This window comes from Dromiciops gliroides, chromosome 4 (genome assembly GCF_019393635.1).
Source record: "Dromiciops gliroides isolate mDroGli1 chromosome 4, mDroGli1.pri, whole genome shotgun sequence".
NCBI lineage: Eukaryota > Metazoa > Chordata > Mammalia > Microbiotheria > Microbiotheriidae > Dromiciops > Dromiciops gliroides.
Window position 1 is genome coordinate 264,531,580 of NC_057864.1, and position 17,303 is coordinate 264,548,882.

General features: G+C 38.7%; 1 protein-coding gene and 1 pseudogene across 2 annotated transcripts in view; one reads left to right on the top strand and one right to left on the bottom strand.

Moving 5' to 3' along the window:
* Positions 1-15,662, top strand: part of ADGRF2 (adhesion G protein-coupled receptor F2) — a 52,291-nt gene extending 36,629 nt beyond the window's left edge. For both annotated transcript variants that reach the window (XM_044004889.1, XM_044004887.1), the window contains 6 exons: positions 430-657; positions 3,675-5,036; positions 8,708-8,749; positions 11,885-11,944; positions 12,659-12,723; positions 15,544-15,662. In XM_044004889.1, coding sequence (XP_043860824.1) covers positions 430-657; positions 3,675-5,036; positions 8,708-8,749; positions 11,885-11,944; positions 12,659-12,706 — 1,740 coding nt within the window. In that variant the 3' untranslated portion in view covers positions 12,707-12,723; positions 15,544-15,662. The remainder of the gene's footprint in view (positions 1-429; positions 658-3,674; positions 5,037-8,707; positions 8,750-11,884; positions 11,945-12,658; positions 12,724-15,543) is intronic.
* Positions 15,663-16,578: 916 nt separating this feature from the next.
* Positions 16,579-17,011, bottom strand: LOC122755926 (annotated as a pseudogene).
* Positions 17,012-17,303: the final 292 nt, after the last annotated feature.

A 17,303-nucleotide genomic window follows, 5' to 3' on the forward strand; every position in this document is an offset into this window, starting at 1 on the left:
CATGTAGGCAGTAGTGGCCAGGGAAGGGAGTTTTGATATAGGGAGTCACAGGAATGGTGAATTATATATAGTAGCTGATTGTCTCACTATTTTCAGCTCAAGACACTTCAGTAAAATGTCCTAGGTGTCAAACTAGGATCCTAGCTTCTCATATCCTAAGGTAGAGCTATATAACACTACCACCCAGAAGTCCACTTCTCTTTTCCTTTTTGATATTCTTCTCAGCTATTGTCTCAAATGAACTTTCCTAGACCTTCTTCACAATTTCCTTTTGTTTATCTAACCCTTCTTCAAGTAACCCAGCCTTTGAGTATGCCCCCGAAACAGTAGAAATGAAGTTGAAAAGACAATAGTAAACACAAATGCTTTAAAATTATCTATCCATAAATATTTATGTTATGCTTTTTTCCCCTTCTTTCTGTTTCTTAGGATACACCAAAGGTAATCCCTAACACCTTTGCATTAGAGCCTCCAAAAATAGGAGAACATGCAACGATTACAGACGTTTTGATGCAAAGGTGTCCAGAGAATTTGTCCTGCGTACTTAAAGGCATTAAAAAATCTCCACAAATACCAGGAAACATTGAGGTTATTGTGGAACTGTTGCATAATATTTCAAGAGTGTTATCGAAAGGTGTTGATGAAGCTAAGATGAAGGTGGGTCGCCTTGCATATTTCCCAAAAGATCTGGGTGCATTACAAGTGAAATGAGAGGGATCTGTGAGGTAGAGAGGAGAGAATGAGTCATGTTGCCTCATTCCAGATAGCGTTATAATGACAATAGCCAGTCATTATGTGCTAAACACCATGCCAAGCCCTTTACAATTATTATCTCATTTGATCCTCACAAAAACCCCAGAAAGAAGGTGCTATTATAATCCCCATTTTACAATAGAGGAAACTGAGGCAAACAAAGGTTAGGTCACTTTCAGAGTCCCAGAGCTACTAAGTGTCTGAGTCTGGTTTTGAACTCAGATCTTCTGAACTCTAGGCCTAGCACTCTGCTGTGCCACCTAGCTGTAGTTATAATCCCTCTGATACATAGTCACTCATTCTTATATACAACTTGATTGAAAAAGAATTGAACATTTCCAAAAATGTATTACTCGATAAGTAGATTATATATGATTATGGTAGTTGTTGAGTCATTATGGTTGTGTGCAATTCTCCACCCCATTTGGGGTTTTCTTGACAAAGATATTAGAGTGGTTTGCCATTTCCTTCTCCAGCTCATTTTACAGACAAGGAACCCAAGGCAAACAGGGTTACATGACTTACCCAGACTCACTCAGCTAATAAATGAATGAGGCCAGATTTGAACTTAGATCCTAACTCCATGTCTAGTGCTCTATCTACTGTACCATCTAGCTACCCATATGATCCTGGAGAATGAACCAAATTGTGTAACATGACAGAAATACATATTGTGTATTTTTTTATCTATTTATTCATTTATCTATTTATTTATTTTTTAATTAAAAAAATTCAAATTTTTAAAAATTATAAACATATTGTGTATTTATAAGATTATAGAGTAACTGTTTTTACTATATGTTCACATATAACATTGACAGTGGAACTCTGGGCAAGTCACTTAACTTAGTTCCTCAAGCAACTAAGACTATGAGTTTCAGAACAGGAGAAATTGAAATTGGAGTTCTGTATATTAATGAAATCAGAAGTCCATTAAAAAAAAGGGACTGGGGGCAGCTAGGCGGCATAGTGGATAAAGCACCGGCCCTGGATTCAGGAGTACCTGAGTTCAAATCCAGCCTCAGACACTTGACACTTAATAGCTGTGTAACCCTGGGCAAGTCACTTAACCCTCATTGCCCTAAAAAAAAATTTTTTTTAATTTAAAAAAGGACTAAAATTACTTTTACAAAAGTGTATTCTAGATTCTGATCCTCACAAAAGCATCCCTATACCCTGTTGGGAAACAATAGTCTTCATGATAACTTTCTGAGGCTGAGAAACAGTTTCCATGTGAAAAAAGAATTATGGAATTGTTGGACATTAGGGCAGGAAGGTACTGTGTGCAAAGGTGAAAACCATAGTTAGCAAAAGGCAAAGTTTGAAATTGAATGGGGATGATTTCTAGAATCATAAACTACTAGAATGGAAAGGGTTTCTAGAGTTGTTCCCATTTTATACATTAGGAAACTGAGATCTAGAAAGGTTAGGGAACTTTCTTGAGGTCATATAACTAATAAGTGATAGAATACCTAAAGAAAGGATGATGGTGGCAAGGATAGGAGTGAAGTACAGGGAAGAAGAGAATTGAATAGGTAATAGGATTTGACTTCTAGGGTAATTTTTTTTATTGAGTGCAGTCCTGATAACATTTAATGAATGCTTGTTGATTGCTAATGAACTGACGGGTTGATTTTTTTTCTGTGACCTTAAGCAAGTCCTCTTTAAATGTAAGGTGGGGTTCAGTAATAGAACATTGTTTTGGGGTCTCTATTCTCTGGGATCAGTGTCCCCAAGATCTTTGTTTCCCCAATATGGTGATGTCTAGAGTCTTTCTCCAATAGATTATTATGTACTGAGGTCTAAGGCCACTTTCTGAGGTATTCCTCTTTAATTGAATTTGTCTTACTGAAAGTTCTGTGGTCCTTGCCCTGGATGCCAGAATCACAAATTCGAATTCTGTACATTTATATATTGCCTTAAGACTTTAAAAACACTTTCCCCGAAATAACCTTGTGAAAAAGGAAATTCAAGTATAAACATTCCAATTTTACAGAACAGGAAACTGAGGCTCAGAGAAGTGAGGCTGATTCAAGATGGAGGCACCATCTTGCTTGGATGGAATGCTGTATGTGAAGTCAGGAACACTTGGGTTAAAATCATTCCTGGTTCACAATAGTTGTGAAATCATGGGAAAAGCAGCAGAGAAACAATAGCAACATAACAATTATACGCTGCTTTAAGGTTTGCAAAATGTTTTAAAAATATAATCTCATTTCATCCTCACAATATCCCTGGGAGGTAGGTGCTATTGTTATTTCTTTTTTTATAGATGAGGAAATTGAGGGAGACCGAGGATAAGAGACTTAGCCAGGGTCACACAGTGAATAAATGTCTAAGGTTGGATTTGAATTCAAATCTTTCTGATTCTGGGTTCAGTGTTCTCCCTGCTATGCTACCTAGTTGTGGCTAGCTGGTTCAGTGGGAAGAACACTGACCCTGAAGAAACAAGGAATGAATACAGGTGCCTAACCTGGAATAAGAAAGACTGGATGGGGCAGCTAGGTGGCGGAGTGGATAGAGCACCGGTCCTGGATTCAGGAGGACATGAGTTCAAATTCGGCCTCAGTCACTTGACACTTACTAGCTGTGTGACCCTGGGCAAGTCACTTAACCCCAATTGCGTCACCAAAAAAAAAAAAGAAAGGAAGAAAAGAAAGATAGAAAGACTGGACTCCAACTTTGGCTCAGATATTTCACTAGTTTTGTGTGATTGAGCTAGTCACTTCTCTGAGTCTTAATTTCCTCATCTGTAAAATGGGTGTAATAACACGTACTACTTTTCCAGGCTTGTTCACAGGCTCAACTGAGACAACAGATGTGAAATACTTTGCAAACATTCAAGTGCTCTAGAAATGTCCAATATTATTATTGTTATTTTTACCACCGTTACCCTGTTAATATGTAGTGTTCTTTTGCAGAGCTACAGCATGATAGCAAATCATATCCTGGACAGTAGAAGCATCTCACACTGGGCCTTTGTTCCTGAAAGAAGCAGTAGCTCTATCCTGTTGCAGTCAATGATTTCATTTGTGAGGAGCATCTTCCCAAGTGAGCATTCCCTTAACATCTCAGAAGAATTCATTCATATCCTGGGCATCAGCATATCGAAAGACAGTCCCCAAGAGAGTTTGAGTTTTTCCATGAAGGTGAATGACACTGAGAATGAAGTGAGTGGGATGGTGCTTCTCCCACAGGAAGAGCTTCAGAAGCTGTCCTTACCTTCCCAAGCCATCAGCATCGCCTTCCCCACACTAGGGGCCATCCTAGAAGCCAGCTTTTTTGAGAATGTCACTGTGAATGGGCTCATTCTGTCTGTCATCTTGCCCCAGGAGTTCCAAAGGATCTCACTGTTTTTTGAGAAGATCACCAAATCTAGAGATGGCAAAACACAATGTGTTGGCTGGCACCCGACTGAGAATAAGTGGGATAAAGAAGCCTGTGAAATGGCCCTGGACAGCACGGACCAGACGCTTTGTAGCTGTCAATTGAGCAAGAAGTTTACTTCTTTCTCAATTCTTATGTCGCCCCATGTTCCCGAGAGCCCGATTCTGCTTTACATCATGTACATTGGCCTGGGAATCTCCATTGGTAGTTTATTCCTTTGCCTGATCATTGAGGTCATGGTCTGGCGTCAGGTAACAAAGACAGAGATCTCATACTTACGCCACATTTGCATCGTGAATATTGCCATCACGCTTCTGATGGCCGATACAGGCTTCATTGTGGCTTCCTTCTTTAGTAATCTAGTGCAGCACCATAATGCTTGTGTGGCTGTTGCCTTTTTCATTCACTTCTTTTACCTCTCTGTTTTTTTCTGGATGTTTGCGATGGCACTCCTCATTCTTTATGGAATCGTCATCGTTTTTCATACCATCCCAAAGTCTATTGTATTGACTTCTGCCTTCTCAGTAGGATACGGGTGCCCATTGATTATTGCCGCTGTTACAGTTGCTGCTACTGAACCTGGCCAAGGCTATGTGCGTCCCATGACCTGTTGGCTCAACTGGGATAATACCAAAGCCCTACTTGCCTTCATTGTCCCAGCCCTGGCCATCGTGCTAGTGAACTTGGTCACAGTAGGAATGGTCATAGTAAAGACTCAACGACCTTCCATTGGCAGCCCCATAGCTCAAGAGATGGCGACCATAGTGAGGATAAGTAAGAATGTTGCCATCCTCACACCATTGCTAGGACTGACATGGGGCTTTGGAATAGCCATAGTTATAGAAAAGAATTCCTTGGCACTCCACATCATCTTCTCATTACTTAATGCTTTCCAGGTACGTATACATTCTAGCAACATATTTTAGTGGTGAGAGTGAGAAAGCATAGGAGAAGGAAGACAATATCGAGACATAGAGGTCTGGATTTGAAGTCCTTTGGCTTTAAATTCTGTATGTATATATATGTATATACATACATACATACATATATGTATAAAATTCTGTATGTATATGTATGTATATACATACATACATATATATATATATGTATAAAACCTTGGGCCTCAGTTTCCTCATTTGTAAGTAGATCAGATGAATTCAAAACTTCTGGCTGTAATTAAATTATATTCAGGGATTTTGTGGAAGGAAGTTTGCTGGGTCAGATACACTACTGGACATTTCATTACTTAAAGCCCATGGCAGTATTGTAAAGGTAGAATTTCTCTTCTCTTCTCTTCTCTTCTCTTCTCTTCTCTTCTCTTCTCTTCTCTTCTCTTCTCTTCTCTTCTCTTCTCTTCTCTTCTCTTCTCTTCTCTTCTCTTCTTCCTTCCTTTTCTTTTTCTTTTTTGGTGGGGCAAAGGAGGTTAAGTGACTTGCCCAGGGTCACACAGCTAGTAAGTGTCAAGTGTCTGAGGCCGGATTTGAACTCAGGTACTCCTGAATCCAGGCCTGGTGCTTTATCCACTGTGCCACCTAGCTGCCCCCTTTCTTTGTTTCTTTGTTTCTTTGCAGGGCGATGAGGGTTAAGTGACCTGCCCAGGGTCACACAGCTAGTAAGTGTCAAGTGTCTGAGGCCAGATTTGAACTCAGATTCTCCTGAATCCAGGGCTAGAGCTTTATCCACTGTGCCACCTAGATGCCCCTTAGGTAAAATTTTCTAATATTAATAGTGCTGTGGAGGCATCATAGCGTAGTCAATAGGATGTTGGGCTTAAAGTCAGGAAAAGTTGTGTTCTGATCCCATCCTTTTCCTTCCATGTATTTGGAAGCCAAGGGTATTTGATATGGTGACATCTATTAAAAACATCATTCTTATAGTTTAATAGTCCAATATTATTATTAATTATTATTTTATTCTCACATTTTTATGGGGTACAGATAGAAACAATTCTGGGACAAGTTGTGTCTTTGCTGTTATTCTTTCATATTCTTGGTTCTGTGGACCACTGTGCTGGTGGATAAAATAACTAGTTAAATGAAATCAGAATTTAAGCTTGTATCTGTAGAATTCACTGAAAGTATCCTCAGCATAACTACAGTAGCAGATAGGAGGGTAGAGATGACATGCACCTCATTTTTTTCCTACATAACTTTGACCTCCTCAACCAGAAACTTTCCAATCCATATAGCTTATCAATTGTCAATATTTGGGATGGTAACATCTACTAAAAACGTTGTTCTTAGTTTTTTTGGTTGTTTATTTTTTGAGGGGCATTGAGGGTTAAGTGACTTGCCCATGGTCACACAACTAGTAAGTGTCAAGTGTTTGAGGCCAGATTTGAACTCAGGTCCTCCTGAATCCAGGGCCAGTGCTTTATCTACTGTGTCACCTAGCTGCCCCTGTTCTTAGGTTTTTATGAATTGAAGTTGTGTCTGGGAAATCATGGGCAAGTTTGATATGCAATGTTAGTCTACTTCTAGCTCAGTTTATTGTTTGAGTTTTAAATGATATTTCAAAGTTCTTATTTGTGATATGGCATATAGAAAGCTTCTTGGAAAAGGTTTGTTGCAGAGAGAATAATAAAACTAATTACTGAATATTTATATAGCACTTTAACATTTTCAAAGTTTGTTTTTTCTTTCTTTTTTTTTTTTCAAAAAATCTCAGTCCTGATCCTTCTACTGCCATCACACTTCCCCCCAAATTACCTTATCATTAACTACTTCCTATTTATTTGTATTTATTCTGCTGATCTTTATGTATGGATATGTTGTCATCCCCTTTAGAACTTAAACTGTTAAGGACTAAGGATTATTTCATTCATTGTCTTTGCATTCTTAACAGCCAGAATAGTGCATAGTTCAAAGTAATTGCTTAATAAACACTTGCTGATTGACTGATTCTTTTTTTTAATTTTATTTTTTTAGTAAGGCAATTGGGGTTAAGTGACTTGCCCAGGGTCACACAGCAAGTAAGTGTTAAGTGTTTGAGGTCAGATTTGAACCCAGGTCCTCCTGACTCCAGGGCCGGTGCTCTATCCACTGCGCCACCTAGCTGCCCCTGATTTACTGATTCTTAAGCTCTGTGAGGTAGGCACTACAGGTATTATTATCCCCATTTTATAGGTAAGGAAACTGAGCCAAGATTATACCAGTAAATGTCAGGGGTAGGATTTCAACCCATGTCTTTTGCTGACTCCAGGTCAATGGACTTTCAGGCAATGGATCAGACTAGGGACATCTGACTATTGTACTGATAGCCGTGATTGGCGGCACAACACTCATGCTGATCATCATGAGCTTTAGAGTCAAATTTTTATGGCTAGTCATTTCCAGAATATTTGGAATACTTTAACTGAAAGTGGGCACAACAGGCTTCTATAATACCCACTGAATCTCCATTCATAGTCACTTTAATTTTGATCCATGAATCCAGAACCATATTGGAAATTTAGGTTTTGCTTTTTTAAAAAATTTTGTTTTGTTTTGTCTGGAAATGTGATTTCATTGGTATAGGGAATCTCATTTGGAAACTGCTCCCATTAATGCAGATTGATGGCCATTGTGAGTGGTTTTGTGACTTGTTCAAGGTCACACAGCTAGTATGTGTTAGAAGTAAGACTTGAATTAAGGTCTTCTTTACCCCCAGCCTGGTCTTGCCTGTATCCACTATGCCGCATTGTCTCTCTTGTTTGAAGTTACCTATAATTATTTTGCTTAGATAATCTATATAAAGCCTTGTACAAATCATAATTCACTACATAAATACAAGCTACTATTATTGTCATCATCATCTCTGTTATGTTCTCATTTTTTGGAAATAATTCTGCTATTATTACTTTATATTTAATGTTCAGTAGTCTGTTGTATAGGTAAATAAAATGACTGGGTGAGTCATTTAACCTCTGCCTACCTCAGATTCCAAAAAATGGGGATAATAATGGGACCTATCTTCCAAGGTGGTTGTGATGGTGAGATAATATTTATGAAGTGTTTAGTATAGTGCTTGGCAAAAAGAGCTTGATAAATACATATTTCCTTCCTTCCTTCCTTCCTTCCTTCCTTCCTTCCTTCCTTCCTTCCTTCCTTCCTTCCATTCTTCCTTCCAGCCAGGTATGCTATTTATGTATTTATGGGATGAGGGAGAAGGGGATTAACATTTTTATAGTGCCTACTACATGCCAGGGACTGTGCTTAGCTATGGGCAGGACAACAGAGATAATATGTAACCTGTCCTATTCCTACATAGCTTTAATTTCTTCTGTCAGTTCTCAAACTCAGGTCTTTGTTGACCCCATATTCAACACTCTTTCAGACATAGACCAGATTGGGACCAGGCAAACTATTGTATTGGTGCAATATACCAATTCTTTGCCTCTTGTGAAAAGACAACAAGATATTTTCATCTCTGGCATGTGCCGTTTTAATGAGTTTCAAAGATTTAATAATATTTCATCTAAGTGTGATTTTGTTTTCCAAAAGAAAAAAAGATGTTGAATTATTATATTTCTTGTTTTCTATTTTAGTTTTGTTTTTATAAATACTTTTATCCCTTTCTTATTTCCAAGGGCTTTTTTATCTTGGTGTTTGGAACATTCCTGGATCAGAAGGTACTGTAGCTAGGTTTGGTTTTGTCTTTTGAATTTATGGCACTGACAGTCTGTCTATCTGCACATTTCAGTCATTCTTCTGTAAATTTGTCCTATGTACAGTGATGATAAAGGAAAGCACAGCACAAAGTTTTTTTTCCTAATGTTAGAATGGTTAAGTTTTTTTTTCTATTTTTTTACACCATAGATTTTTTAAATTTTTTTAATTAATAAAGTATTTTTTTTCATTACATGTAAATAAAGTTCTCAACTTTTGTTTATACAAGCTTTACAATTTCAGATTTTTCTCCCTCCCTCCCTTCCCTAGACAACATCAGGTAATCTGATATAGGTGTTTTTATATATATATATATATATATACACGCATGCATATATATACATATATATACACATAATAACAATAATCCTATTTCTGCATTAGTCATGGTATAAGAGAAAAAATCAGAGCAATGATGAAAAACCTCAAAATAGAAAAAAACAACAGCACCAAAACCAAAAGAAATAGTATGGTTCATTCAGCATCTATACTCTGCAGTTCTCTCTTTTTTTTTTCTTGGATTTGGAGATCCTCTTCTATCATGAGTTCCCTGGAACTCTTCTGTACCATAGCATTGGTAAGAAGAATATAGTCCATCACAGTAGGTCAACACTCAATGTTGATGATACTGTGTACAATGTTCTTCTGGTTCTGCTCATCTCACTCATCATCAGCTCACGTAAGACCCTCCAGGTTTCTATGAACTCCTCCTGCTCATCATTTCTTACAGCACAATAGTATTCCATTGTATTCATATACCACAACTTGTCCAGCCATTCCCCAATTGGTGGGCACCCCCTCAACTTCCAATTCCTTGCTACCACATAAAGAGCAGCTATAAATATTTTTGTACATGTGGGTCCCTCTCCCTTTTCCATGATCTCTTTGGGAAAAAGACCCAAAAGTGGTATTGCTGGGTCAAAGGGTATGCACAGCTTTATAGCCCTTTGGGCATAATAGAATGGTTAAGTTAACCAGCATACAGGAACTTCTGATGTAAATCTTAAAAAGTTTTTAAAAAAGGATTAAAAAAAAAAAGCCGTTTTCTCCCTAACTTCACTTTTTTATTCATGTCTCTCATCCGTCTAGTCCCCTAGAGTCGAAACCTCAGTGTCACCTTTTACTTATTCTTCCACTTTACTCCCCACATCCCAATGGTTCTGCCTATTCTACCTCAATAACACCTGTCATGTCTCTTCTTTTTTCATCCTGACTGCCAACACTCTAATATATGACTGTTATCTTTCATGCAAACTCTTCTGCTAGCTTCCTAATGGTCCTCACACAACTGCTAAAATAATATTTCCTATTTACAAGCCTGATCATGTCACTCCTGTACCTTTAATAAAAAACCTCAGTGATTCTCCATTAGTGTCAAATGTCCAAACTCTCTGGTCTGGCATTTCAGATTGTCCTCAGCCTCCTTTGCTGGTTTTTCACTTGAAACATGTCTCCTAACCATAGGTATTTCCCATTGTTCTGCGCTAGGCCATTTTCTTTCTATTATACTCTCTTTCTTGGTAACTTTTTTAGCCCCCATGGGTTTAATTATCATTTCTATGCAGATGACATATAGACAGATATACATATACACAGATATGCAAAAATATATATTCATATATATGTCTATGTCTACATCTCTGTCTGTCTATCTTTTTTTTTTTTTTTGTGGGGCAGTGGGGGTTAAGTGACTTGCCCAGGGTCACACAGCTAGTAAGTATCAAGTATCTGAGGCTAGATTTGAACTCAGGCCCTACTGAATCCAGGACTGGTGTTTTATCTACTGCTCCACCTACCTGCTCCCTATCTATCTATCTATCTATCTATCTATCTATCTATCTATCTATCTATCTATCTATCTATCTGTCTGTCTATCAACTATCTATATAATCTTTTAGCCCTAGATCTATAATACTATGATCTGTCTTTTGATTTGCTTCCCCTAGCCCACTAACTGATATCACCCCTCTCTCCAGTCTCAGTTTTTTTCCTGAGCTTCAGTCCTGCATCATCAATTGCCTATTGGATAGTTCAAACTGGACATTCTTACAGACATATTAAACTCAACATGTCTAAAACTAAACTCATATTTCTACCCAAACTACTTCTTCCAAATTACCCTATTTCTATGGAAGGCACCTCCATTATTCCAGTCTCCCAGGTTCATAAGTTTGGACTTCTCCATGTTGGACTTCTCACCGTTCCTAACCAATCAGTTGTCAAATCTTGCCATTTCTACCTCTAAACACCTCTCACATATGACCTCTTTTCTCCACTCACAAAGTTGCCACTTTAGTTGAGTGTTACCTCTGACCTAGACTATTGCAATGGTCACATAATTGCGTTCCCTTCTTCAAGTCTCTAATACTCAGCCCATCCTATAGACAGTGAATAAAGTAATTTTTCCTTTAACATAGTCTAATCATGGCATTCTCCTATTCAATAAATTCTGATGACTTCTTGCTACAAAGATCCTCTTTTTAGCTTTTAAAGTTTTATCCAACTTGGTCCCAGTCATTCTTTCCAGTGTCACTGGACATAATTTCCCTGCCTGCACTCTTGCTTCAAGTAGAGGTTGAACTAAATGACCTCTGAACATCCTTCTAGTGTGGAGATTCTGGACTCTGTCCTTTAGGAAAGGGGCCAAAGTGGTCCAGGTTTCCTCCTTTATTAAGGAAACAGGGCTTGAGTGGAATGATAAGGATGGATAAATTTGTTTAAGAAGAATGGAGCAGAGGTTGGCTGGTCAGGGGAAGCAAGTGAAAAGACCAATCCTAGTACTGAAGATTTAGAGCTAAAAGTGATCTCAGAGGCCAAAAGTTCCATTGCTTTTGCCTTGGCAGGCCAGGACACCATTGTTTCACAGGTCTCTTCTTACCCATCTCAAACAATAGGGACATTATCCCTGGTGGGGGCTTTCTAGTTTTCTTTTTACATCAGTGGATACGTTGCTTTAATGAATACCAACTGATGAACCATGGGGAGGATTTAAAAATATCTCTGTGCCTATGCCTCATAAAGGTGGGGTGGGGTACAACAAAATACATGCTAAGTAATTTAATGGAGAGAGTGCTAATATATATATTTTAAATTTACAGATAAGAGATGCCTTAAAGGTCAGGATGTCTTCTGTAAAATTGCTGTCCAGACTATCAGAGGTATAACTCTCACCCTATTTAAATATTTGTAACATTTAGACAATTATAATTTCTACAGTTTTAATTATGTTCAAGTAGGTGGTTATTGAGTAAAAAAAAATGGGTATAAAGAGGGATTTTTGTTTTTGTTTTTTGATGAAGCAATTGGGGTTAAGTGACTTGCCTAGGGTCACACAGCTAGTAAGTGTAAAGTGTCTGAGGCCGGATTTGAACTCAGTTCCTCCTGAATCCAGGCTTGGTGCTTTATCCACTGTGCCACCTAGCTGTATCCTAAAGAGGGATTTTGAAGCAATATAAGTAATAAAATATCCTAAGACATGAAAACTGGACATCTTAGGAAAATCTTCCATGTAAATTAAAAAAAAAAATAAGTAAAGGAAGAATCATATAGGAGAAACCAGTTTGGGGAAGAAAGATATATTGGAAGCAGGGAACTATAAGTTCCCCTCACATACAATTTGTATCCTTTCCAGAGAATGGCCAAGGCCAGGGGGAGGAGAGAACACTTAAGTAAGCCCCTTCTGCTATTTGTCAGTAGTTCTGATAAGAGAGGTAGAGGGCTGTGAGTTAAAGCTAAAATAATTAGCTGTGGATTTCAGTTTTCTATGCCATTGTTGTCCTTGGTGGTCACAGATAACTAAGATGATTAATTGTTCACAATTTTTGCTTGAGTGATAATCTTGGGGACTCTAATTATGTTTTCTTCTCAAATAGCATTTTTCTTCTGAGTCGTCACATCATCCTACCAAAGGGTCACACTAACTTGCTTACTATTGGAGGTAAGTACAAAGGAAAAACTATACTATAGGGGCCGCTGGGTGGTACAGTGGATAGGGCACTGCCCCTGGATTCAGGAGGGTCTGAGTTCAAATCCAGTATCAGACACTTGACACTTACTAGCTGTGTGACCCTGGAAAGTCACTTGACTCTTATTGCCCTGCCAAAAAAAAAAAAAAAAGCTATACTATAGAGCCCATGTTTACTCATGTAAAAGGCATTTCCATACTGAAAACATTTTCACTTAGTAACAGTTAGGAATGTATATAAGCTTCTTTATTGAAATAGCCAAATAGAGGGGAAACAGCTGTGGGCCCAGTTTGATTTCCAAGGCCCTTTATCAACCAAGTAACCAGAACAATGATTACAGGACAAGATTTGAATATAAGATTTGAAAGAAACTACTGGTGTCTTCCTTCTAAGATCACTAACCATTTGCACTGTACATAGCTTATACGTACACAGTTGTATGCAAGTAGTTTCTCCCAATGTGAGCTCCTTGAGAGCAGAGATTGTGTTTTTCCCTTTACTTTTATTTTTGAGGCATAGCACAGTCCTTGGAACATAGTAGGTACTTAATAAAACTCATGGATGATGATGATGGCAATACTGATGACTGAACCACTTGTCCAAGGTCACACAGGGAATGTCAGCATCAGGTCTGAAACATCAGGTCCTTAAAGTTTCTGTCATGGCAGAAAGTCACAAGGCATAATCATGTGGACGATGCAGGGATTAGGTTTTATTTGAATGTTGTATCTTCCTTAGCAACTACCAAAATTCTTTGAATACAGCAAGTGCTTGGTATTATATGAATGAATTTTGTTGAATTTTTTGACATGGGTAGGATTATGATGCTAGGAAGCTACCTGGTGCAGTGGATAGAGGGCCGGTCCTGGAGTTGGAAAGAATCATCTCCCTGACTTCTAATCTGGCCTCAGATACTTACCCTTGTTTGCCTCTGTTACCTTATCTGTAAAATGAGCTAGAGAAGGAAATGGCAAACCACTCCAGTATCTTTGCCAAGCAAACCCCAAATGGAGTCATGAAAAGTAGGATGGAACAAGAAAAAGTGATAATTATAGTTTGATGGTGTAAAGTTGTAAAGTTGCTAAAATTCTAGCTATACTGTCTAAAAATCTAATGAGTAGTCGCCAATAAATTAGAAGCTTTAGCAACAGTTTAGATTTTTAAGCATTTATTAAGGAGCATAAGAATTTGATGAAGAGAGAGAAAGAGGCCTAGATGCCTACATCTATCTACCTCAGGGAACCAGCATTTCTAGCTCCACTCCCTATGAGGTCCTGATGAAAGAGAGAGAAAAGAGAAAAGAGAGAGAGTCTTGCCCCTTCTTCCTCCCAGAAGCCTCCTGTGAAAACCGGAAACATCCCATCCACATGCACAAACAGCTCCAAGCTAATTGGCTGGTAGCTTTGATCAACAGTACCCACGAGCAAATGTCACTTCTTGCCACCAAGCAACTGACCTTCCAAGCCACATGGCTTGCCCTCAGATGCCTTCTCCTCATGGCGGAGCTTTCCTACAGTAACTCTCCAGAAGGTGGCACAACTCCAATTGTCACAGTGGCTAAATCCATATTGCCATGTATGAGGTCAAGTCCTAGTGATAGAAATCTCTGACTTATGGTTAACCTGAGGGCCTGTATTCATTCTTTTTTTTTTTTTTTTTTTTTTTTTTTTTTTTTTTTTTTTTTTTAGTGAGGCAATTGGGGTTAAGTGACTTGCCCAGGGTCACACAGCTAGTAAGTGTTAAGTGTCTGAGGCCGGATCTGAACCCAGGTACTCCTGACTCCAGGGCTGGTGCTCTATCCACTGCGCCACCTAGCTGCCCCTGTATTCATTCTTCTGAAAGTCTGACAGGTTCATAGCCATCACTAGGACCTATGACAAAGAAACTGCTAATTATGTAAATGAGTTATTCTTTACTGGGGAAGGTCATTAATAAATTTGAAGAAAACCTATCTTTAGTATCAATAGTCCACAGTCACATAAAATTAAAATTTCATGAAGCATTCCTCAAGGAGGGTTAAAATGAAAGGAAGATTGTTAAAAATAATTGTGCGATTAGGATCCTGTGTGACCCTGGGCAACCTGCTTCACCTCTGGGTCTCAGTTTTCTCATCTGCAAAGGAAGAGGATTGGACTAGGTGACTTTTTGGTGGGGGGGCAGGGCAATGAGGGTTAAGTGACTTGCCCAAGGTCACATAGATAGTAAGTGTCAAGTGTCTGAGCTTGGATTTGAACTCAGGTCTTCCTGAATCCAGGGCAGGTGCTTTATCCACTGCACCACCTAGCTGCCCCCAGGACTAGGTGACTTTTAAAGTTCCTTTCAACTCTACATTTATGATACTAAGATCCCGTGGTCATCACCTGAGAAAAATCTAGAGTTCAAGGTTCTGGTTGTCATGCCAATATTGTGCCTCACTTTCTTTGCCTGTAAAATGATGGGGCTAGACTAATTAGTGGTGTCAGATTCAAATGTTAACAGATCCCTGTACCCTGTATTGACCTAGAAAAGTTCAAATTAACAGTATCTATGTTGTATTGTATTTTAAAATTCATTTTTGTGAAAAACTTCCCAAAATATTTTAACTGTTTGTGTCTGCAGGGGGAGTTTGGCAGACAGTTTGTCCCCATCTGGCCCTTAGTTTCACACCTCAGGAGGTGATTTGGAAGGTCCTTTATGAGTCTGGCACTCTTGGATTCTGTCATTATATAATTTAAGTATTGATGGTTGTGGTATCAGGTGAAGGACTTTATATTTTATTGCTCATAACTGACTATTTTGTTCCTTTTTCCTAGCATGGCATCCTTACTTCTGGAGGAGCAGATTTCAAGAGGGAAAACAGGATTTTTCTTGCCTTCTTTACATTCAGGAATATGAAGGAAACTTCTAACTTAAATGTTTTTTGCGGGGGTGGGGAGTGAAGAGTGGGAGAGTCAGACTGCTGAGCACTGTTTCTGCTTCTCCTTTTCAGGGATGTTAAGTGTTTCCCCTAATCAACAGTCTATATATCCAAAACAAGTGCTGTCTGAATATCTTTATTTTATACTGGAAGGTATGGTTGTGGACAGTGAGACTATACCCAGTGGTTTTGGATCTTTCTGCTCTGCAATGGCCTGCATTTGCCATCTTGGCCAGGCCCTGAGTGGGCCACATTTCACAGAATCTTGGAACGGAAAGTGATTTTGTGGGAGGGAATATGAGGAGATGTAGGCTCAGATGATAGAAACCCAGAGTCCCCAGTTAGATAGATTCAGAGCTGGTTGAATGACCAGACTCAAAGATTAATGCGTCGGATAAAGCACTGGCTCTGGATTCAGGAGGACCTGAGGTCAAATCCAGCTTCAGACACTTGACACTTAGTAGCTGTGAGACCTTCGGCAAGTCACTTAACCCTCATTGCCCTGCAAAAAAAAAAAAAAAGGTTAATGAGTCCATGTCAAGTCTCTAGTGGAGTGTCCTAGGGTCCTGTGCTTGTCTCTGTGCTATTTAAATATTTTAACTGATACTTTGGAAGAAGGGAAAGATAGGACGTTTACTTAATTTTCAGATGAGACAAAACTGGGAGGGTTAGCTAACATACTGGATGACAGAGTCTAGATAGAAAAAAATTCTACAACACTGGGCTGAAACAGAGACAAATTTTTTTATTTTTTATTTTGTCCATTGGAGCATTTTATTTGTATGTATGTATGTATGTTTTACACCCTTAGACAAAGAATCCTGGAATTTTTCCTTTTGTGTATTTTTTTTTCTTTTTCCTTTTTTTGGTGAGGCAATTGGGATTAAGTGACTTGCCCAGGGTCACACAGCTAGTAAGTGTTAAGTGTCTGAAGCCAGATTTGAACTCAGGTCCTCCTGAATCCAAGGCCAGTGTTCTATCCACTGCGCCACCTAGCTGCCCCCTCCTGTGTGTTTTTGTCTTGCTTCCTCATGATCCATGATGCCAGGTGAGGTTGTAAGCACAATGAACCCAAACTGACGGCATGGTAGCAGATTATTCTGCCACTTTTCCAGATCTTTCAATTGAACATCATATCTGGGGCTGATCACACCACACTTGCTTAATCTATCTGTGAGGTTCACAACAATTTTTCCTGCTCTGTGATCATCAATGATCTCAAATTCGCCAATGTAACCATGCTTCATCATCACAGTTATGAACCTGATGATTACTTTAGAGCACGGCCTAATACAAACCTGGCATTTTCTTCATTTTTCTGCATTGTTGATGCTTTTGAGAGCGTCTGCCAGGACATTCATGTGCACCACGGTGGTAGCACTGCAAGATGGTGGAAAGAGCTAAGATCAGATTTACTAGGAATAAATGCAAGGGTGTACTAGTAAATGTTTAACAACCAATTCTCTGAAAAAATGTACACAGGTCACTTTAGAGTTTAATCCACAGTATTAACATTTTTTCATCACTTTCTTAAGTCTTGATTATCAACAAAATAGTAAATTATACTCTGATTTGTAACTTGCCGATTTCTGAGATGTAAATGCTCACAGTGAAAATTTAACAACTGGTACTCACAAGTTGGTTTGTGCACTCTCT